Raw genomic sequence first — 25,019 nt, 5'->3', positions numbered from 1 at the left:
TTATGTTCCCTTTTTAGAATTCACTATCAAGTGCTCCTTGGTATTCATGTCAGGTCTCAGAATAATGATGTAGCATTTGGGAACAAAGATGCAGCTCATTAAACCCAGGCTGGAGGCCAAAATGGAGAAGATCTGCACAGCCATCATGTATTTTCCTTTGGTGCTCAGGTAGGTGGGGACAAAGGAAATCCAAACACTACAGAAAACCAACATGCTGAAGGTGATCAACTTGGCTTCATTGAAGGTCCCTGGCAGCTTGCGTGCTAGGAAAGCCACCAAGAAGCAGATGGCGGCCAGAAGGCCCATGTAACCCAGTGCAGTATAGAACATGATGACTGACCCTTCGTTACATTGCAGCAGGATATACCCTGGTTGAGAATGCATGTCAGAGTCTGGGAATGGGGGAGAGATTCCAAGCCATATCATGCAGATGCCCAACTGAATCCCAGAGCAGGATACAACAATAGAGTTGGCCAGAGTCTTTCCCAACCATTTCCTCATCCTGCTGCCTGGCTTTGTGGCCAGAAATGCCACCACCACCATGACGGTCTTGGCCAGCAGTGAGGACACAGCAACTGAGAAAACAACACTGAAGATGCTTTGTCGAAAAAGACAGGTCACTTTCTTGGGGTGTCCAATGAATAGAAGGGAGATCAAGAAGGAAAGGAGAAGAGCGATCAGAAGAATGTAGGTCAGGTCCCTGTTGTTGGCTTTAACTATGGGAGTTTCTCTGTATTTAGTGAAGATTCCCAAAATAAAGGCAGTGATTAAGGAGAAAGCAAGGGTAAAGGAAGCCAGAATGAATCCCAATGTTTCTTCATAGGACAAGAAGCTTATACTTTTGGGGATACACTTATTTCGCTTCTCATTGGAATACTGGTCATCTGGACACTTGTTGCAATGGGCTGCATCTGAAAAACATTGGCTAACATGAATCTGTTTCTGCAGCTGTAGGATCATGAAAAATGCAATTCAAATAAATGATATCAACAATGCATAAAACATGTTTCTGAAAGTGAAAGGAAAGCTAGAGAAGTTATTAAAAAAATTTTTCCTGGACTTCCAGTGGCAATTCTGCTGAGGATGGACAGAGACTGCGATCATGCATGGCTTTGATCTGTACATAACCTGTTGGAGGGGTCCCTATGGAACTGAACCATCAGACCCACCTCGGAGGGGGAGATCTCCAGCTGGGTTGAGGGGAGCTGTATCTCCCCTCCCTGGCTTAGTATACTCCCCTGGAAGACAGGGAGAAGCGGCGGTTTTAATGGCTGCCCTGAACATGGGAAGATACTGGGGCCTAAGTGTGTGCTGGAGAGGTGAAGTGGTGAGCGGTGTGTATCCAGACAAGGGAATCTGAACCTTTTACTTTAATAACACCGAAAAGCAGAAAGAAATATTTCTTGCTTGAGAGTACAAGAGCGGCAAATAGAAAACAAGAGGACAATTTAAGGTAAATAAAAATCTGGGCTATAATGAAATTAAAGACAGAATTGGGAATAACATACAGAACTTGGGATTAACTAGGCATTGGATAAAATGCTGAACTTGCTTAGAATTGATTATACTTTAAAAAAAAAGCCAATGAATCTTGAAAATGAACATTAATATAATTGAAAAAAAAGGAAAAAAAGAACTCTAAAAAGTGGAAGCGATATAGAGCACCACCTTATGGTACAAGGTATTTATAGAATACCTTCTATATTTATAGAAAATTACTGGTTTGTTAAATTTGTGAATGAGAAGAGACATGACATAAAAGACTTTAACATTACAAGAACCCTGGAACCTTCAAAGAAAAAGGGGGAGATTGTAGCAAGAGGACAAAGGAAGGCAATATCTTGGGACTGTTGGGGGTTGACTGCACAAAGGAAACAGAAGGACCAGTAAGGAAAATATAAAGATATAAACGGAGTCTCTTGGCAAGGATTACAATTAACTTTAATAAAATAAAGAATAACACAATTGATTAAAAAATGGAAGAAGCAAGCAAAGAATTCAAGTTGGAACTGCAAACTGTGAAAGAAATGATAAAAGAAAGAAGGGATTTATTGGACGCACTGGCAGAAAAAGTAATGCAATTTATAGGAGAACAAAGGAATTCTAGAGAGGAGGAGCCAAAGGAAGAGGAAAACAGCTAAGATGGACATGAAGATTCAGAGACATTGCCAAGGGACACAAAAGGAACTAAAACTAAGACATTGACATCAGAGATAATAAATAAAAAAAACTCCCATGAGTAAGCAAAAGTAGAAGAAGCTGTACAAGAAGAAATTTCAAAAAAGCGAAAAGGAAAGGTGGGGAAGGAAAGGTGGGGGACTGGCAGATGGAAATAACTGTAATATTAGATGAAAAAAGAGGGATAAAGAGGAAAGGCCAAGAAAACTTAGTAAAGGGAAAGCTGGCTAAATCTAAGAGAAATGAGATTTAGAAATGAGACTTAGAGATAAGGGTTAGAGATAGCATAAAAGGGGGACACCACATGGGAATGTATCTGTATTTTTTATTAGAAATGTAGACTGGGGAGATTTGAAGTTTATAATTTACTGGGGATAACCTTAAGATTATCAGATAACTATAGATGAGAAAAATGAAGATGGAGTGACTGATATTAAGAGGGTTCTATTCTTATTAATTATATCTATATCTATATCTATATCTATATCTATATCTATATCTATATCTATATCTATCTATCTCCAGGACAAAATGCTTAGCCGATGAACAACACCTAGAGACCGAACTATACACTCTCACTGGCATGCTGACAGCCAATGGATTCCAAAGAAAGAAGATTACCCACCTAATCCAAAAAGAAACCCCAACCAAAATCCAATACCGAGAACAAGACAATGGCAAAGCCCTCCTCCTGTCATCGCAAACCTCTACATGGAACACTTTGAAACACAAGCTCTAGAAAAATACGACCACAAACCCAAACTCTGGCTCAGATACGTAGATGACACCTTCATAATCTGGCCACATGGGAAAGAAAAACTGAACAACTTCCTCACACACCTCAACAGCCTACACCCCAAAATACAATTCACCATGGAAACAGAAGCCAATAATCAACTCCCCTTCCTAGATGTCTTGGTATACAAAAGATCCAATGGCTCCCTAGGACACACCATCTACCAGAAGAAAACACATACAAACCGCTATCTACATGCACTCTCACACCACCACCCAGCACAGATCAATTCCGTAGCCAAGACACTCATCTCCAGAACAAAATGCTTAGCCGATGAACAACACCAAAAAACCGAACTACACACTCTCACCAACGTACTTACAGCCAATGGATTCCAAAGAAAGATTACCCACCTAATCCAAAAAGAAACCCCAACCAAAATCCAAGACAGAGAACAAGAAAACGGCAAAGCCCTCCTCCCATATATAAAAGGCACTACAGACAAAATCAGCAAGATCCTCCAAAAACACAACATTAAAACAGCATTCTGCACAAACAGAAAAATATCCACCATCCTAAGAAACCCCAAAGACAAAATCGAATTAGAAAACCAAGGAGTATACGAAATCCCCTGCACTGCCTGCCCTACCACATACATTGGACAAACTAACAGAAGAATAAGTGCACGCATTGAAGAACATAAGAACTCAATCAAAAAAGAAGAAACGACCTCTTCCCTGGTCCAACACCTCAAAGCCACAGGACATGAAATTGATTTAAAAATACCAGAACTATCGCCAAAACCGAACACTTCAACAGCAGAATAATCAGAGAAGCCATAGAGATGAAAAACGCCCACACAGCATGAACAAACGAGATGACACCTCCCGCCTTCCAGCCATTTGGAAACCCGCCCTCATGAACAGACGAGTACCTAACATGAAGAAGGACACCAGACCCACACCCATGAGAGCCACACAAGATGCCACCACCACACTTCCATGTAGAAAACAGACTCACACACACTCAGAAGATGAGACACGACCATGGACCAGAAGCTGCACTGCAGCTGCATCACTACCCACTTCAAACCCCTCCGAGCCATACATGAAGCAAACCGACACCCACTATGAAGATGCAGCACGACCACGAACTCGAAGCCAAACAGCAAGATCACAGCTCACCAACTCAAATCCCCAGCAACTAAGACTAACCTGAGCACAACCAAGCCCCCACCTGAACAGAACACGCCTCCAACCAATCAGAACACGGCCAACCCCCAACCAATCAGAACACAGCCAAACCCCCTACCAATGAGAACACCTCCCCACCCAATCAGAACACAGACAAGCCCCCACCCAATCAAGTCCCACCCCACTAGCAGTTAAAAGGAAGAAGCAGCTGCAATCTCACATCACTCTGAGAAGCAAGAGCTGAAGATAGAAGCCTGAAGATGATGAATGAGACCATCGAAACGTTGCCTAGATACTTGAATCTTACGTGGGAGAAAACCCAAACAACAAAGATCCATAAGATCCACATACAAAGATTAAGAGTATCTTGCAACATTTGAAAACACTCTAGAAACATACCTATGAAAATCACACACACACACACACACACACACACACCACACACACAACACATACATAGACATACATATGACTATTTAAATGATATTAGGAAAACAGAATATGATGATGGGTGAAAATCTGGTATTAATTATGTTTAAAAAGTGTGAATTAGCGTTATATAAACGCTATAGATTGAAATTGGTCAAAGGGAAGTAAAAGGGGAAAATAACTCTGTTTTTATTATTATTATTATTTTGTGGTATAGATGAAATATAAAATGAAAGGATTATAAAAGGATATGAAAAAATAGAAAATATAATGAACTAGAAGGGATTATGTGGGAATGTAAAATATTTATAATGAATGAATTATACTACAATCATTATAGTACAACAGATATAAGATATATTGTAGATGAGGAGATATACCATGTGGTTCCTATATGTATTAATCTTACTTTACTTTTACTTGTTTTTTCTTTCATTGACTGTCTAATTATATATTGGTCTTGAGAAAATTATAGATGATAACAATACATAAAGTCACATAAAATAGGTGGTAAGCTGAAAATGAAAATAATAGGGGATCAAGAATTGAAAATATATGTGAAGATGAAATGATTTTGATATTGAATTAATGAATTGAAATATGAAAGGGAAATTTATCTAAAGATTAGTTGAATGGATAATAATTTGAAGTGATATTAATTAAGAAAGTTGAAAGTGTAACTATGACTATGTATAAATATTGTAATCTGGAATCACATTGCTCACGTGAAGAGATGTGTAAAAAATAAAAATAAAAAAACTTTGGGAAAAAATATTTTCCCATTATACTTTATGAACGCCTAAATTGGATAGTGAAAAATGAAATTCATGAATGATGAATGAACAATGTATAACCGGGAGGAAGTTCTATGGCAAATGGCATTGAATATGATCTGAAAGATGAAAGTGTAGTGTAGTCTTTGGAATCATGCTACAGATTTTTGATTTTCATTTTTTCTCCAGAGCTATTTACCTTCTTCCACTGAGACTGTTCCTTCCATACACAGAGAACAGTCATAGCAGCAAACAGCTGCTCCTTCTCTCACAAGCTTGGCATATCCTGGGTAACAACTGTCTGTACATCTAGAAAAAGGCACTGCCTAAACATAAAAATAATAATAGAAATTCAGGCACCACATGAAGTACAGTAAAGGGCTTTATTTCAAAGAATCTGTTTTAGGAACCAAGGAGCTCAGGAAAAATTGGAGAAAACAAAGAGTACTGAACAGAGGTGTTATTCAGCAGGTTCTGACCAGTTCTGAAGAACCTGTAATGGAAATTTTGAGTAGTTCGGAGAACCAGCAAATACCATCTCTAACTGGCCCCTCTCCCTTCTATTCTCTGCCTCCTGAGTCCCAGCTGATTGGCTGGGTCTTCTTTTGTTGTTCTGCACAGGAGAATGGAGCTGGAAAAGAGGTTGGTGTGGTGGGGACTCAGGAGGGAATGGGATTTTGCAGTAACCTTCCCCCAGGAGTGAAGAGGGAATGGGTATTTTGCTGTATCCTCCCACTGCCAGACCACCAAGCCACGCCCAGCAAGCTACACCATGACCACTAAGCCACACCCTCAGAACCGGTAATAAAATTTTTTGAATCCCACCATTGGGACTGATATAGCAATTACTGATCAGTCCCTCCATCTCCCTTCTTTGCTAACTATAAGATGTATCATCTATAATTTCTCCTTTAGGGAAAAGGATTCTGGGATAAATTAGAAAAGAAGTTATAATATGCATGGGAATGCTATGTATTGTATTTTTCTCTCTAATTTTGCTTTCTTTAAAAAAACCTCAAAATCTGTCACAGCACATTTATCTCCTAGAGCTGAACATTGTATCATCATATATAAATGACTTTTTGCAACTGCCAACATTTCTCCCAACTGATTTTCTACTTGACACTTTTCTCTCATGACCTACCATTCTGGAAAAGAAGATTGTTTGATGGCTTATTAATTGTGATATTGTATTTCAGTGCAGCAGGTTCCAGTTTGCAATAAACTACAGAAAAACATCTTAAAGTTACAGGATATCTAAGGGATGAATGGAGTTTTTAAAAGTTTCCTTTATTTGGAGGTTATTGTCAACTAAAAAGATACTCCTTTGGTCTTTTTAGCTGCCAGAAAAAGGAATTGGGGGGAAAACAAGGCATTCTTGAAATGCCTAGATAATCACCCCAGCAGCCCAAAGTTGTTGGAGCATAAGAAGGTTATTGGAGAGCGGGGGGCAAGCTGATGTCACAATGATACTGCATGCAATCTCGGAGGTCTGAGATATCCAATATCTTTGCCTCTGGACGGTCCCAACAGACCTAAACCGTCCCGAAGAGATGGTGAAAGTGAAGAACGCATCCTGCCGATCCCAGGGACACCGCAAAGTCCCTGGTTGATCCAGGAGAAGCCCTTCTTGCCACCGTCAGAGAGGCAGCCATTAAAGCTGCTGAAGTTGGGACAGCTCCAATCGGAAGAGACTAGAAAGAGAAAGTGTGTCGGTTTGGTGAGAACTTTTAAAAAAAAATCATTACTCTAAGACTTAAAGGGACACCCTAAGGAAAAGGAAAAATCTGTAAAAGTTTCAACAGAATAGAATAAGCAGCGGTTTTTAAATGGAAACATCAAAGTAAGGCTTGGCTTTTTATTTTATTTTATTTTCTTATTACTGGACTTATATTGCGATTTAACATTTACTAACTGGACTGGCTTCTTTCTTATTTACGTCTATTTTTTCTTCTCTTTTTTGACTTTGCAACATTTTAGGTTAGAGGCTCCCTTTAGTTACTTTTCTTTTTTATATATATATACTTTTTCTTTTTTCTTTTAACTTCTATTACGTTTTGCCTGGGAAAGGAGGGGGAAAGTGAGAGTAAAGAAACTTTGTAACACTGCCAACTAGAGGCTTGAAAATATCTTAGACGAAGCTGAGAAAGCTGAGAAAGAAAGATCAGAGACTCCCTTTCAAGGACATTGCAACGTGATAAGATAGAGGGAATAGCACGGGAGAGTGTTATTGCAGGTGTTCTTCTGGATTTCTATCAACAATTGAAGCTTGTTTTTGAAGTTTGTGTAGAAGAGAGTTATAATAATAGCTGGGATTTTTTGCTTTTTCCATCTATACTTTTGGTTCATTTTTATGTTTTTATTTTTCTATTTTTGAGACCTTTTAATTGGATTAAGGTGGTGAAGAACCTGAAGAATTTCTTTTTTTCTCCTTTTCTTTTTTTGTTCTTTTTTTAAAAAAATTGTTTCTTCCTTTCCTTTTCACTTAACTATTGATTGGATTAAGGCTTAGAAGAACCTGAAGAAATTTTCTCTCCTTTCTTTTTTTTTTATTATTATTGGGCTTTTTTCCTTCTACCATTTTTATTCTTTATCTTGGATTATAATTGGCTATTTCACAATTGGATTAAGGTTCAGAAGAACCTGAAGAAATTTTTTCTCTACCATTTTTATTTTTTATCTTGGATTATAATTGGCTACTTCATAACTGGATTAAGGTTCAGAATAATCTGAAGATCTTCAATTGTTTAAAATGAGCAGGAAATTTATAGCTTCTGGCCCCTCAACTTCTACTTCTGCCTCCCCACCTGGAGGACAATGTTCAATCCAGACAATGTTGAAGCAAGACAAAGAACAAGAAAAAGTGACCTTACAGATGATCATGCCAGGAATCCAAGAACTTAAAACAAAATCAGACACTATTGAAAAGAGAATAGAGAATATTGAACAAAGAACAGAGAAAACTGATGAAAAAGTGGAGAATATTCAACAAATGATGGTGAAGTATGATGAGAGATTCCAAAAAATTGAAGAAGATAAACAAAGAGACAAAAAGATTGGAGACATTGATACCAGATTAACAGTGGTTGAACAAGATAAAAGTGGGATGCTGGATTGGGAGATGGACAGATCAGAATTTTATCTCAGATTTCAAAACAGAGAGGAAGAAAAAGGACAAAATCTAGCTGAGATAATGATAGAAATATTGGCTGAAGCTTTGGAAATAACAGAAGAGAAGATGATGGATGGAGTAGATGAAGTATATCGAGTTTTTACAAGATATGCAATGAGAAATAACCTACCAAGAGAAGTTCATATCAGATTTACAAAAAAAGCCATTAAAACACAAATATTGCAAGTGGCAAGAGAGAAAACGCTGAAATATAAGGGCAAGGAGATTCTGGTTTTAAAACAAATACCCAGAAAAGTGAGAGAGATAAGAAGAGAATACCAATTTTTAACTAAAATGTTACTGAAAAAACAAGTGAACTACAGATGGTTAATTCCAGAAGGATTAATGTTTACATGGCAAGAACAGAGACATAGAATTGATTCAATTGAGAAAGCAGAATTATTCTACGCAGAATTCTTTGGAAAGAGAGAGGAAGAGGCAGAAAAAGAGGTCTCATTAATTGAATTTCAAGAGGACCAAATGGAGACTGAAAAAGAAGAAGGCACAATAGGTGGACAGGTGGAAACTAAAGAACAACGTGAACAAAGATCCACGAGAGCTACCAAACATAACTACAAAGTATAATCATGGAAGAGAAAAAACTGATTACAATGAATATAAATGGACTTAATTCGGCTGTTAAAAGAAGGAAATGTTTTCATAAATTAGAGAAATTAAAATTTGATATAATTTGTCTACAAGAAGTACATATTAAAAAATAATATGAACAATTGTTGGTCCAGCCAAAATTAGGGAAAATATTTACTTCTCTGACTCAATGTAACAAAAGAGGAGTGGTTTTATATATTAAAGAGACCATCTCAGCAAAATTGATTCATACTGATGAAGATGGAAGAGTATTAATGGTGGAAATAATGGATAATAATATGAAAACACTCCTGATTGCAATTTATGCTCTGAATGATAAACAAGAAGAATTCTATAAAAAATTAAATATGAAAATAATTGAACTGGACTATGTTAATATAGTTTTGATGGGAGATTTTAATGGAATTGTAGACAACAAATTGGATTATACAGCAACAATAACAAAACAAAATAGAAAGACTCTCCCTAAATCCTTTTTTAAAATGACAGATGAAATAAATTTAAAAGATATATGGAGAGAAAGAAATGCTAAAACCAAACAATATACTTTTTACTCAAATAGACATCTATCATGGTCCAGAATAGATATGATTTGGATTTCAACAGAACTAATATCTAATATTCAAGAAACAAATATTGAAACAAGTACTTGGGCAGACCACAATCTAGTGACAATTAAATGGAAAGGACAAAAAAGAAGATTGAGATGGACGTTAAATAATACTATTTTAAAGGAAAAAGACTTCATACAGCGGATGGAAAAAGAATTGGCCTTTTTCTTTAGAGAAAATAAAAAAGAAGATACTTCAATTCAGAATGTTTGGGACACAATGAAGGCATATGCCAGAAGCTTGATAATAGACTATACAAGGAAAAGGAACATCAGGAAAAGGCAAGCCACTAAAGTTTTAGAAGACTAGCATAAAAGACTTGAAAAAGAACTACAGAAAACACCACAGAAAAAGGACATTAAATTAAAATTGGACATAATTAAATACAAAATGGGTCAAATAGAGAAAGAAGAATTAGCACAGAAAATTAGAAGTGCTAAACAGAACTACTTTGAAGATGCAAACAAACCAGGTAGATGGTTAGCATACAAATTGAGAAAGGAGAAAGAATCAATTAATATTGCAGTTAATAGATGATCAAGGTCAAGTTTGCTATGGCAATAAAGAGAAAAAGGAAATTATTTGAGACTTCTATGGGCAACTATATAAGCAAGAGAATATTGATGAGGAAAGAGTCAAACAGTACTTACAGAATGCTAATCTACCTAAGATACCTAAAGAGACTGAAAAAATGTTAGAAAGCAATATAACAATGATGGAATTAACTGAAGCACTTAAGAAGCAAAACAATGGAAAGGCACCAGGTCCAGATGGGCTTCTGGCAGAATTTTATAAAACATTACAAGAATCGCTGAGCCTTCCATTGCTAGATGTCATGAACAAAGTTATGTCAAAGAAGAAGATACCTAAAACATGGTCAGAAGCCTATATTACACTTATTCCAAAAGAAGAGGCTGATCCACTGCAAATTAAGAATTATAGACCTATTTCTTTACTAAATGCAGACTATAAAATTTTCACTTCAATTTGGGCAGAAAGACTTAAAAAATACTTAAATAATTTTATTCATCCTGATCAAAATGGATTTCTGCCAAAGAGACAAATCAAAGATAATATGAGAGTAATTTTGGATACTTTGGAATATTATGAGGCACACGCTGAAAAACAAATGGCATCGATATTTTTAGATGCACAAAAGGCATTTGATAATGTGAATTGGAGATTCATGCTATTATTATTGGAACAGATGGGTTTTGCCAGAAAATTCATTCAAGCAATAGAAGCCATATACCATAAGCAAACAGCAAAGGTAATGATAGAGGGAGAATTGACAGATTCCATCAATATAAGAAAAGGTACAAGACAAGAATGCCCAGTATCACCTTTGCTATTTGTATTAACTTTGGAAGTGTTGAATAGAAATATTAGAGACGATAAGAGTATAAAAGGAATGAAAATTAAAAAGGAAGAATTTAAATTGCAAGCCTTTGCGGATGATTTGGCTTTCATTTTAGAAGACCCTTTAGAAACAGCACCAAAATTATTGAAAAAGATAGAGGCATATGGTAAGGTGGCTGGTTTGAAAATAAATAAAGATAAAACAAAGATTTGACAAAGAATATGCTACTAAGACAAAAAGAAGAACTGGCAGACCTATTGAAAATTCAAGTCACGAACAAGGTTAAGTATTTGGGGATACATTTGACAGCAAGTTGTAGTACATTAAAAGAGAACAATTACATCAAACTTAAACAACAGATAGCGTTAGATTTGATGAAATGGGAAAATCTACAATTGTGATTAATAGGGAGAATCTCAACAATCAAGATGAATATCTTTCCCAGAATTTTATACCTGTTTCAAACAATACCAATTAGGCTCGGAAAGGACTATTTTGAAGATTTAAATAAAATTGTCTTGAAATATATATGGCAAGGTAAGAAAGCGAGAATAAAGTTAAAACTTTTGCAAGATGCTAGAATTAGAGGAGGATTTGGTTTGCCTAATTGGGAGTTGTACCACCAAGCTACAAACTTGATGTGGGCTAAGGAATGGATAACATTAAGAAATACTAGATTGTTGACATTAGAAGGACATGATTTGCTGTTGGAGTGGCATGCTTTTCTATGGTATAAAGGAATTAAAACACAGGGCTATTTTAGAAGACATCATATACGGGAGTTTCTGTGGTTAAATTGGGAGAAGATTAAAAGACAATGCTATTTGAAAATTCCAGTCTGGTTATCGACTATTGAAGCATTTTCCTATCCCATAATATATAAGAAGGAACAAACAGATATGGGGAAATATTGGATGAAAAGAGTGAACTTAAATCGATGCAAAATTTAGAGGAACAAGGTATAAAGATGAATTGGTTTTCATATGCGCAAATACATTCAAGGTATGATGAAGATCTCAAAAAAAGGATTTTATGACAAATTGACTGACTTAGATAAGATTTTGACAGGTACTGATGAAAAGGTGATTAAAAAATTGTATGGTTATTTATTGGAAACTAAACTAGAGGAAGAACAAGTTAAAGAAACTATGATTGCTTGGGGGAAGAATTTTGGATATGGGATTGATCTAGAGAAATAGCAAAAATTGTGGTCTCAAAATTATAAAATGACAATGTCAACAGCATATAAAGAAAATTTGTATAAGATGTTTTATTGGTGGCATTTTCCCCCAACAAGAATAGCAAGAATGTTTAAGAATAAATCTGAAAAATGTTGGAAATGTCATCAGATACCTGGCTCATATTACTATATGTGGTGGACTTGTGAGGACGCTAGAAAATACTGGACTAAAATCCACATGTGGTTGGAAAAAAATGACAAAGAAACATATAGACTTGAAACCAGAGATATTTTTATTGGGAATTTTACCGGATACATACAGTAAAGATTTAAAATATTTGATTGTAATGTATTAACAGTGGCTAGGATTGTATTTGCTAAAAATTGGAATAATGAGAAAATATCATTACAGGAGGAAATTATTAAGAAAATATTGGAATGTGCTAAAATGAGTAGATTGACATTTGAAATTAGAGAGCAAGAGGATAAACAATTTTATAAAATTTGGGACCTTTTCTATCAATGGTTAGATAATAAAATACAATAATAGAATATTTAGAATTTTAGAAAATAATGAATATATAAAGATGTATTTCTTTTTTTGTTATCATATCTATAAAATGTTTTTAGGATAGATTTGGGAGGATTATATGAATTGTTATAAAATAAACTAAGTAAATTATAGTTATCTCGCAAAGTATGAATGAACAAAATTATAGTCAAATGATTGATTAATAATGATACTAGGGTATTCAATTTTTGATTGGTAATATGAGTTATTATGCAATGTAACTGTAATTGAGACTATGAAAAGGATGCACAAAAAATTTGTAACCAACCGACACACTGCTTGTACATTTATGAAAGAAAGTTGGATGTTTTTATGTTTTGTTTGTTTTTGTTTGTCTTTAAAAACCAATAAAACTTGTTTTTTTTAAAAAAAGAAGGCTATTGGAGAGCATGATGGATGACTCTTGGAGATGGATGTGTCCCATTGGAGAAGTCAAATCCAGCGGGTGGGGGGAAGACAAGGATCAAAGGGGAAATGTATGAAGTAATTTAGTATCGGCTGCATCCAGCTTATGCCAACATGGCCACTCCTAATAAATCAATTTACTTTTCTCTGAGATGCGGTTAGAGACTTTTGATTTGAATGAGGATGGATTTGTTGGAGCCCATGACAGTTATCTCACTGGTCCCAAATGAGAATTATTACTGAGCAGAAGAGTTTGCATAGATGGTGGTAATTGGAAGGGTTAAAACAAAGAAGACCATCTACCTCATTAAATGATATTGGCCATTGGATGGCACTCTGATTGATGGAGACCTTGGTTTCAGAAGAAGCTTCCCTTTCTACACTCCCAACTTTTGTCATAGGATAAGTCTTATGGGGAAACATTCTCCAATGAATGATATCAAAGTCAGCAGCAGGTACTCCATTTTCATCCAAATAAATGCCATCATTGGAAAGGTTGTGAAGCTGGAAGTTTCTCAAAAAGTGATGAAGCTGCAAAGAGATAGAAAATCAAATATGTATCATACGCATCCCCAGTTGAACCTTTATCCAATGTTTTTCTGGCTATTATTCTGGATTGGAAATGCATCGAACAATTCACCTTCTTCAGCTCAGCACTCTGGTCTGAAAGAGAAAGATTCTGTGTTTTCTGATAAACTTCTGTTGCTCTTTCTCTGTGGAAAACCACATGTTTTTTTTTTTTTTACATAAATACCTTTCATTTTATTGAAGGAATCACTGACCTGTTAAACCAAAACTCAACATAATAATTTTAAGAAAAAATTAAAATAAAATAACCTTGAACTTTTAAAAGTTTACTAAAACTCATTAGATACACGAGTTTTTCTGTGATATTGCATAAGATATTGTTAGTTTTTTATGCTCTCTCTCCCCCTGTATTTCTGTCTCAGTTTCTGTCATTGTCTCTGTCTCTCTCTCTCTTTGTGTGTGTCTCCCTCTGTCTCTTTCTTTGTCTCTCTCTCTATTGCTCTTTCTCTGTCTCTCTCTGTATATGTGTTGCTCTCTCTGTCTCTGTCTCTCTGTCCATCCATCCACCCATCAACCCACCCATCATTCCAGCCAGTAGGGAATAAAAATATCTTTACTAAATTGTTCCTCTGCAGGAAACAAGCCCTACTGTAAATCATTTAGTATATTGTAGGATCCCCACTAAACTTCTCCCCCAGCCTTCAGATAGCATGGCCAGCAGCAGGATTTGAAGAGTGAAGAGAGAACAATTATATGGAAGCTGTAGAGCTGTAACTTAGGATAAACAGGCATAATACACAGAAGAAAAGACAGAAAGATCTGCCAGTTGTTGGGTCACTTTCTGGGCTGTTAAAAATATGAGCTACAGTACCAGAATGGGAAACTTCATGAAGCCAGAACTAGATCAATGAGAAGAAAGGAAATAATGGTGGAAGCAGCTGGAGGTGGGTGAATAAGAAGTGTCCTGTGTAACAGAGGCAATCAAGAGACAAAAGAATAACAAAATTCCAGAACCAGATGGATTACTGGCAGAATTTTATAAACATGTACAAGACACTTTGGGCTCATCAGTGCTGGAGGTCTACAATGAAGTATACCAAATACTTGGATGGAAGGAAGATACCAAGATACCAAATACTTGGATGAAAATTAAAAACAATATGAGAATCATTCTGAATACATTGGAATATTATGAAGTACATTCTGAAAAACAATGGCGTTGATTTTATAGACACACAGAAAACATTTGATAACGTAAATTGGCAATTTATGTCATTACAATCAAAATATAGGGACTTTGGTGAAAAATTTACTAATATGATTAAGGTAATATAATCTAAACAAACTGCAAAAGTGATTGTTAATGGGGACATGATGGAGAATTTTAGTATAAGAAAAGGCACAAGACAAGAATGCCTTTTGTCCCTTCTGCTGTTTATATTAACATTAGAAGTGTTAAATAGAAATATTAGACAAGATTCAGCAATGAAAGACATGGAAATAAAAAAGAAAAAATATAAATTACAGACTTTTGTAGATGAGTTGGTATTTACAAGAAACGAGACCCAAATTAATAAAAAATAAAATAAAATAAAAGAATATGGTAATGTTGCAGGATTGAAAATAACCAAAGAGTAAACTAAGATACTCATCAAAAATCTTACAAATAAGCAGAAAAAAGAATTGATGAAAAGACAGTTATCCAGATAGCTAAGAAAGTAAAATATTTAGGAATTCAATTAACAGGAAGATGTGCAACCATTAAAGAAGATAATTATGCTAAGCTAATGCAACAAACTAGATCTGGAGAAGTGGAAAATCTTGCAATTATCAATGGCAGGAAGACTAGCTACAATAAAAATGAATATCTTGCAGAGATTATTATTTTTCAAAACAATTTTGATAAAGCTAGAAAAAGATATTTTGAGGAGCTAAACAAAATGATGTTAAAATATATTTGGCAAGGGAAAAGACCAAGAATAAGATTGAAAATACTTCAAGTTTCTAAAAATAAAGGGGATTTTGGCTTGACAGATTGGGAGCTATGATACCAGGCCTCTGTACTCACATGGGAGAAAGAATGGATAAATTTGAGGTATAAAAGATTATTAATTCTGGAGGGACATGATCTTCAATTGGGGTGGCACACTTTTCTATGATATGGGAAAAACAAAGTACATGGATATTTCCAAAGACATTATGTTAGAAATGCTTTGCTATTATTACGTGAACGGGCAGGAGCTACCGCGCACCTCCACCTTCAAGTACCTGGGAACTACTCTTGGGGAAGAAGGCCTACTACAAACTGAGGTGGCAGCCAGGATCAATGCAGCGTGGGGCAAATGGAAGTCCGTCACGGGCGTCCTCTGTGACAAGAAGATGCCGATGCGCCTGAAGGCGAAAATCTATAACTCTGTGGTGCGCCCGTGGCCATATACGGCGCAGAGTGCTGGCCGGCGACCAAAGAAGTCGAAAGCAGACTCCAGATAATGGAGATGCGAATGCTCCGATGGTGGTAGGCCTCACCCTACTCGATCGCGTCAGGAACGAAGAAGTGCGTGACGGTTCAACGTCGTGCCCATCCCCACGGTCATGAGGCAGTCCCGGCTACGATGGTTCGGCCACGTGAGCCGCGCCAAGGAAGAATCCATCATCAAATCTGTAATGAAGGTGACTGTCGGAGGAGCGAGACCACGTGGTAGACCTAAACAACGCTGGATGGACACGATCAAGGCCGATCTAGAGATCGTGAAGGCAGACCCGACACACGTGGCAGACAGAGAGGTGTGGAAGCAGTACTCAAGGACATTAGCGGACCTCGCCCGAGCGCGAGACAAACGCTGAAGAAAAAGAAGAAGAAGAAGAAGCTTTGCTATTATTATGGGAAACAATTAAAGAAAATCCTTATATGAAAATCCCAGTCTGGCTCTCCACTATGGAGGCACTGATAGAGATGAACAGATTATACATCTGAACATTGTTAATTTGTAAAAAAATTACAAGATCCAAAGACATTTTGAATGAAAAAGGAGGAACTTAAAACTAAGCATGAATTGAAAAATCAAAGGATTGATTTAGCATGGTGGCCACATGTACAAATAAAATCAAGATATGAGAAAGATGTAAACATGTATGGTTTCTACAAAGAACCAACAGAATTACCATAGATCAAATACTATTAGGGACAGATGAAAAATTACTTTAAAAAGCATATAGCTATTTGCTGAGTATTAAAATGGAAGAAGAACAAGTGAAAGAGACAATGATAGTGTGGGTCAAAAACTTTGGATATATTATAGAGTTAGATAAATGGCAGAAACTGTAGGAAACAAACAATAAATTAACAATGTCAACTGCCTATAAGGAAAATGTATAGAAAATGTTTTGTAGGTGGTATTTACCACCAGTGAGAATGGGAAAAATGTTTAACAACATGTCGACCAAATGTTTCAAATACAATCAGATACTGTGTTTGTACTATCATATGTGCTGGACATGTCCAAAGGCAAAAAAAAAAAAAAATTGAACAAAAGTACATACATGGTTAGGAAAAAATAATAAAGCAACATATAGACTTAAAACCACAAATATTCTTGTTAGGTATTTTACAGAACACTACAAGAAAGGGAATACAAATTTAATTTTAATATATTAAGAGTAGTGAAAATTGTTTTTGCTCATCAGTAGAAAAATGAAGAGGTCCCTACAGATGAAAATCTGATAAAAAAATATTAGAATGTGCAGGAATGGATAGATTAACACTCAAAATAAAGGAAAAGGAAGAAACAGAATATTTTTAACGTGTGATTCATTCTATCAATAGCTGATAGAAACAGAAGTTAGCAACTTAAAAGATCGAGAGAATAACTATCTATACAATGAAGGTATATTAATATGGATAAGGAAATATTATTACTATGTGATTATTATCAATCCTATGAGTATTACTGTTATTACTATTATTGTTTTTCAAAATTAATTGTACCAAGACAACACACTGTTCATGTAGATAATGATTTTTTTTAATGTTTATTAAAGAAAAATGTATGCATAAAAATATATATAAGAACAGAAGTGTTGTGTGTTCCACCATCCTCTTTCTGAACTGGAGGAAGGCAAACACTCAGAAAGAAGGGATGCCAATGCTTAACAGAAAATTCTATCATATTGCTTATGGCTTAAAAAAATACCAGGATCAAGTCTAATTGATCTTTACAGTACTTACGCTTAGAACTGATTCTGCTCTCTGCCAGAGATGCTACAGCAGTATGAATAAGGGTTGCAGATTCTTATTCTTATTTTCCTATATACTGTATTTGTGTATTAAAATGCTCTTAACATCCTGTAAATAAATTGAATTCTGCAGAGGAGTAGATCTGGGTTTTAGCTACCTGACAGAACCTGGTTCGCGGGTTGCTGGAGCATCCTGAAGCTTATTTAATTTGCAATGACATGAATGGTGTGGAATTAATTAATTCCACACCATTGAAGCTTCTCATCCCTTCCTTCCTCCCTTGCTTCTTCTTCTCCCTGCCCTTTTTATCCCCTTGTCTCTCCACCTCCCTTTCCCTCTTCTGTATTCCCCTTTTCTGTTTTTTTCTAACATTATATCCACTTTTCATCTTATTTTTCTCTTTTTTGGTTGTTGTTTTTTTGAGTCTTAAAGTCTCATTTTTCTTTTCCTCCTTTTCCCTTCTTCCCCAAGTAAAGTTACTTGTTCATCAAAGATGGCTTCTTCTTTGTCCCAATCATCTTGTTGCGCAGTCAGTTTCTCATAGGTGCAAATTGCCATTTCTAAGAATTGAAAAAGAGAGCCAAGAGAGCCCTTCCCTTCTTGTTTCTCTTCTTTGTATTTTTTGAATTCAATTTTCAATTCATCCACAAGTGATGTCATTGTAGAAAATTTTTTTTTTTCAAAACAACCACCCAAGTGTTTTTAGTCCTTCAAAGATAATTTCTCAAAAGTCCCAAAGTCACCAAACAGTCCAAATAAGCTGTTTCTTTTAGCACTTTCTTCTTTCTTCACTTTCTCTTTCTGGAGTTACAGTTTAGTTACAAAATTCCAGTTAAATGTACCTTTTAGAAGTCTTGTTAGTATTTAATAATTCTTTAAAGTTCTAGGCAATCTCCTCCTTACTTCCAAATCCTGCTCCAATTCTTTTCCTCTCCCTTCCCACTTACAGCAAAAAAAGATTTTTTTAAAATGTTCAGAAATCCTTATTATCCCTTTGACATTTAGTTATCCAGTTTAGTTACCTATTAATCCAAAGCGGGTTTTTCCAATTTCTTTCTGTTCGCTGTCAACATTAGGAAGGAGAGTGAAAAAAAAAAAAAGGAACTTTCCCTTTTAACTTTCATCCACCGCTTGTACGTCTCTGGGAATGATGTATCTTTTGCAAATTTTAAGTTCCAGGGTACCTTCGTTATTACTTTGTCCCGGTCAGCCAAAAAAACCTTTCACTTCTTGACTTCCTCCTGCACGTTCTTTCCTGGCTGAGCGCTACTTTGTGGTGGCCATTTCTGACCGCCACTCATACCGCCTTCTGAAAAGGGAGTTTAGCCAGCTAGGGAGGAGAGGTGCGATCCTCTCAACCCTGCCAGATCCCCCCTGTCTCCGCCACCTTCTACAGAGATGGCTTAGCCCTGAAGCCGGATGGCTCAGGGCACTCCAGCGTCGAGAGCAGGTGAAAACTGTGCATGATCGCGGATTCCTGCCTGCTCCGAAGCACTGCAAACAGGAACTCCCCGATATAGAGGCATTTCTGTAATTACAGCATCCCAAATTAGCACAGGTAGTTTCCGTTTGAAAGAGCTATCCGTATTAATCTCCCACACTCACCTGCAATTATTATAAACTGGACAATTACTGTTTGGAATATCTCATCTTTCCCTGTATCCCATTTAATATGTATGAAGTAGAAGGGGCGCACCAGTGGTAACCTCAAAGGAGAAGTCTTACCTGCCATGGCTGTACAATCTGGGGTGACTGCTGGTCTCCAACCAGCATCCTCCTCTTACTCAGTTGGGAGGAAGAGGCAGCATTGAGGACTGAGGCCACAGCATCAATTGCTCTGGAAATACCGGAGCCATCCTCAATTATCATTCTATCAAGCACATCGAGAGGTGGTAATGCCCAGTTTTCTTTTGCTGTGCACCTTCTCCAAACCTTCTTAGACAACACAGGTATTGAACGGGAACACGGGAATGCTTCTTCTACAAACCGCTTCCCAGGATGGGAATATGTATCAAAGTTACTATATTGTCTCCTGTTTGTCTGGGTTTGGAAGGAAAACAAAACGTGTTTATGTTGGAGATCAAGATAGCTGGAAAATGTTCTTATGCTTAATTTTGACAAAGTTGTTGCAATCCACACTTTCCCTTCAATGAATACATTGTTCCTTTCCTTAAGAATTATTACTCCTAATAGTGATCCTGTGGCCTGAAAATCAAGTTGACAAACTATAACTTTGATGTGAATATTTGTAAGGAGAAGGAACATTTTTTCTCGTTCTTTCACAGATATGTCTTTGGTGTGTTTATCCACATTCATTTTTGGGACGGTTTCTGAGAGAACGATGCAAATCTGATCTTTTACAGCTAGAGCTTCCAAGTTTTTTTTAAAGATCTCTCCTCTTTCATTGTCCTGAGAAAGGAGGGCAATCCACGTCCATCGGAAATGCAGGAGCAGCTGGACAATGGCTGAGTAAGGAGGTTCTGGTTTTGGGGTCATGCGGTAGAAAAAAGGGAAAAGATGACTTTGCTGAAGAATGTAGCTTATCTCACCATAGTTGATCTAAGAGGAAAGAAGACATTGGTATTTTTTGGTCACTTTTAATGTTAAATGTCAAATGTTTAAATGTAAGGTGCTTTCCCCACTGTTGAGAGAGGTTTCCAGAAAACAAAGCCTGCTGGCTTCCTGGTTGTTCTGTACTCTTGTGCCATTTGCTCCTTTTGACCTAGCAAGCTCTGAAGTAATCTGTGGATGATCCTCATGTGTGATCTCATGCAGCTATTTTACAACTGGGGACTGGAGTCCAGATGCCTGGAAACATGTCAGCTTTTGGAGAGATAGCAAGAGGAGAAGGGGCCATAAAAAATTCCAGCTTTGAAAGAAACTTCCTGGGAAGCACTTCTCAAGAAAAAAGAGGGTGGGGGGAATTAACATGTTACTTCTTTGTATTGATGAAAGCCATACCAGACTAAGGGAAAGGTTCTAACTCCCTTTATCTAAGCTGCATGTCTGGAGGCATATTAGACCCTGCTTTGAATATCACCTTCTTATTTTTTGAAAAAGAGAGAGTCTGGGCCTTACAAAACCCTTCTCTTAAGATGATTAGGGGACTGGAAGCTAAAACATATAAAGAATGTGTGAAGGAGATGTATGTAATCAACATAATCAAGGAGAGAAGCAATCTAGAACTTAGGGGAAATTTCCTGAGTTAGAACAATTAATCAGTGGAACCAGAAGTTGTGTAAATGTTCCAGTGCTGGAACTTTTAAAGAAGAGATTAGACAACGATTTGTCTGAAATGGTATAGAGTTTCCTTCCTGAGCAGGGGGTTGGACTAGAAGACCTTCAAGGTCCCTTCCAACTCTGGTATTCTATTCTATTCTAACTAGTGTTATCTTGGGTTTTTGAATAAACACACATGTTTGTAACAGGCCACATTCTACTATTCCCTTGCTCTAAGGATTTGTGTGCCTTAACATTTCTCCATCCTTTCTCCAATTTTATCAGACAGTCTACCATGAGATCCAAGGTCATCTTCATTCTGTTTTGCTTTTTTGAAAAAAGACTCTTCTGTAGCAATTACAGTCATAGACCAGAGACCAGAACAAATGGAAACACTCAGTAACATGCCATTAAAAATTCTAGTATGATATAATAAATTACAACTAAAATCTATGATAAAATCAGTCTGTCTAACACATGGACTAACACAGGGATCTTCAAGCTTGACAGCTTTAAGACTTGTGCACTTCAACTCCCAGAATTCCTCCTCCAGTCATGTTAGCTCAGGAATTCTGGGAGTCGAAGTCCATAAGTCTTAAACTTGCCAAGTTTGAAGACCCTTCATCTAACACTATACTAAAATTGCAATCCATAAAATGTATGGCCCATTGTCAGTTTTAATACCAAAAGGGAAAGGAATAAGCAGTGCAAAGGGTTTGCCACATTTGTTATATAACATAACTCTTCAGTGACAGAAAAGGAGAAGTCACAAAGCCTAAGCATTGTTTCCAAGCCATGTTCTGGCAAGGAGATAAAAGAATTATATATGTGCTTTATAAAAATAACATTCTTTTAAATCATATATTATCTAATCTCTGCCTCCATTAAGCTCATTTCAGCTTCATACCTGTGGGATTTTGTAGATGCCCAAGATAGTCGAAACATGATCAAAGAGTTCAGAATCTGTGTTTTCAAGAACTGCAAGGATATTCCTTTGTCGCCCACATCTGTAATTTGGGACATTCTCCTGCCCTGTAGACAGCAAGTCCATCATGACCTCATATGTTACTCTTGCACTGAGGAAGTTATCATAGATGCTGTAGCCCAGGGTAATGTTGGGTAAGAGCCTAGGATTCTGGTTGATCTTATGAACAGCCGAGAAGAAGAGCAGGACATGGTTGAATATTGTTGAAGAACTGCAAAAAAAGATATTATCTGTACAACAATACTAGGCAGCTCAAATCTATTCATAAAACCTGGTTAGAAATATAGTCTTCCCTTTAAAGCCAGGCCTGACGTTTTCACAGTTTAACCCATCGTAGTCTAAACCTCTCGAATTCTTAAAGGAGAGTTTTACCACACTTGCATAAATAAATTCTCATAATATTATTCTTTCCTATTGTACCACCTAGAAAGTAACATTTTGACAGATTCAAGAGCTGGATTTAGGCTTGGGCAAATTATATTATCTTTCCACTATTCCATGAGCCCTTTAAACCAGAGATTGTTTTGCTGCAAAAATATTGATGTCTTTAGGGTTGCTGCCCTTTATTTAAAAAACATTATTTAATGTGACCCTCTATAGCTAAAGCATGAGTTTATTAATGTAAAGGGTCTATTCTGTCTTTAAAAGTTATTCTTATTTAATGGAAAAGTGGAACAGAAGACACAAAAATTATAAAGCCGTAAAAGGCATCAGTTGGAAAGAAATGTTGGAAAAGGAGAAAGGAAGGACAGAGAGCAAGGTGGGAAAGGAGAGGAGATTGTGGGAAGCTCAAGAGATTCAGCTCAAAGGTATTGAGCCCCTTGACTGTGAGATTGTGGACGGCTACAAAACAATGGTACAGGAATAGACAAAGAAAATAAATATTTGCACACTATGAAGGAAACCATACTGAGAACAGGAAGAATTGCACCCAGGCAAGAATCATGTTAGAAGAAGGCTACCAAAGTTGCTTAAGGCTGACTTTTGCAGAAGGATTGAAAAGGAACTTTGCGTGCTCAGATTTTCATGTGCTCCAGGAGCCTTTTTCCCTAAAGCAAATTGGGAGAAGCACTAATAACCTGAACTTCTCAAGGTGAGAAATTGGGAAAAAGGAAAAACATTGGAAGGGGTGAGCTCAGTCACAAGAATCCTCAAGAATCCACAAGAATGTCAAAAATAAATACCTTCTCAACCTGTGGACTGGAGCCTGGGAGAAAACATGGGGGGAAAATGCAGCAACTATTTTAGATGTTATTCCAGTAATCAGATAGTCTCCTGGCTTGTAGTAATTAAACTCCACAAACTCCTCAAATTCTTCTGTTGTCACCTGCAAAGGACATTTCCTCTTCATCATGGCACAGGAACATTGGGAGAGAAGCAGAATGAAAAAGAGCTTCATTTGCTGCAGCAGAAATGGATATATAATAGTGGAGATCTTTTCTATAGTCTCTTCTTTGGCAAAGTGCTGGATCTCATCTCTCACATCAGAGGATAACTGCAGTGAAAATTTTGCAGTTTCATCTCAGATCTGGAGGAGAAATCTATAAATTCAGACCAGCACAGTGCCTGCCTTATTCTACCTCTACTCTCAGCAGTGTGAGAGGAAGATATAGGTCAGATTTTGAATTGTTGAACATCCCTTTATTGTTGCATTGCTTTAAAACTAAAGATGGTGGTGGAAACCCCAAGTAGCATAAATAGCCATCATTTTAATAATTAAAAGGGGGAAATGGGAATGTCTGTTGTTATAGAGGTGTGCGGGTTGAAAAAAAAAGTTTTGCATGCCTCAGGGGCATAATCCTAGTTTAAGTATTATGAAAAGATCATTTGAGCTAGGCTGTGTTATTTCTCTGTGTCATATAATATATGTGGATATATGCACATTTATTTATTTATTTATTCATGGTTATGTAGTGTACATTGGAGATGGTGACCCTTTGAGAGACATATGCAATAAAATTTCATTTTAATGTATGCCAATTAATGTACATTCAAAGTGACAATAAAGAATTCTCTTCTCTTCTCTTCTCTTCTCTTCTCTTCTCTTCTCTTCTCTTCTCTTCTCTTCTCTTCTCTTCTCTTCTCTTCTCTTCTCTTCTCTTCCAAGTCCATGTCCATGTCCATGTCCATGTCCATGTCCATGTCCATTTCCATTTCCATTTCCATTTCCATTCCATTCCATTCCATTCCATTCCATTCCATTCCATGTGGAAATGGATCAGGGGTGAGATTCTACCGGTTCGGCCCAGTTCTATAGAACCAGTAGCTCCGAAGAGCAACTGACACCAAACTGGTTTGCTGCAAAGATGTTCTGGTCTTCTGTTTGGCCCACCCACCCAACCACCCAACCGACTCTAGGCTGTGCTAATTTCCCTGCTTTTTCTACTCCTGCTGCTTTACATGGTACAGCTAAGTGCCACACATCAGCAAGAGAAGGTGAATGCTTGCTGGAGCCGGTGATTTGTAAGTAGTGAGCATGCACTCACCAAAATGGTTGTTATGCCAGTAGGATCCCACCCCTGAAGTGGATTCAGATCAAGAAATGTTGTCAGTGCAGGGTGGACAACGCAGAGTCACATTGCCAATTCATCTACCCTACTGATGGGTGATCAATTTGTCAAGGGGCTCCAGGATAGGATATCTGGATATAGAAAATGATAACAAGTGTTCAGTGGGAACCTTTCTGAATTCAAGGATGAAATCACATGAACAAAAGGAGTGTTTTCCATTGGAGAAGGTACCTCACTGGCCTCCAAATGGTGCTCAGAGAGAGAACATTGTACTAGATGAGGGGATGGAACGCAAGCCCCATGATGGTTTCATTCCCACTCCCATC

General features: G+C 36.9%; 1 protein-coding gene across 1 annotated transcript; it reads right to left on the bottom strand.

Annotated features, from left to right (window-relative positions):
• LOC148123616 (vomeronasal type-2 receptor 26-like) lies at positions 1-23,534 on the bottom strand. The gene is made up of 4 exons (XM_087919197.1): positions 23,368-23,534; positions 22,106-22,394; positions 5,509-5,635; positions 1-911 (listed from the first exon to the last, which is right to left on the bottom strand). Exons 1-4 carry the CDS (start codon positions 23,532-23,534, stop codon positions 1-3), a joined length of 1,494 nt encoding a protein of 497 aa, XP_087775323.1.
• Between the last annotated feature and the right edge of the window lie 1,485 nt (positions 23,535-25,019).

This window comes from Pseudonaja textilis, unplaced genomic scaffold (assembly GCF_049901715.1).
Source record: "Pseudonaja textilis isolate UNSWEBS1 unplaced genomic scaffold, rPseTex1.2 PTEXSCF47, whole genome shotgun sequence".
Taxonomy (NCBI): Eukaryota; Metazoa; Chordata; class Lepidosauria; order Squamata; family Elapidae; genus Pseudonaja; species Pseudonaja textilis.
This window is presented reverse-complemented; position numbering and strand designations above follow the sequence as displayed.

Coding starts and splice junctions, on each gene's coding strand:
- LOC148123616 (XM_087919197.1), bottom strand. CDS start 23,534: ATGAAGAGGAAATGTCCTTTGCAGGTGACAACAGAAGAATTTGAGGAG. Junction 5,636..22,105: donor GCATCTACAAAATCCCACAG/GTATGAAGCTGA, acceptor TTTTATGTTTAG/GCAGTGCCTTTTTCTAGATG. Junction 912..5,508: donor AACAGTCTCAGTGGAAGAAG/GTAAATAGCTCT, acceptor AATGTTTTTCAG/ATGCAGCCCATTGCAACAAG.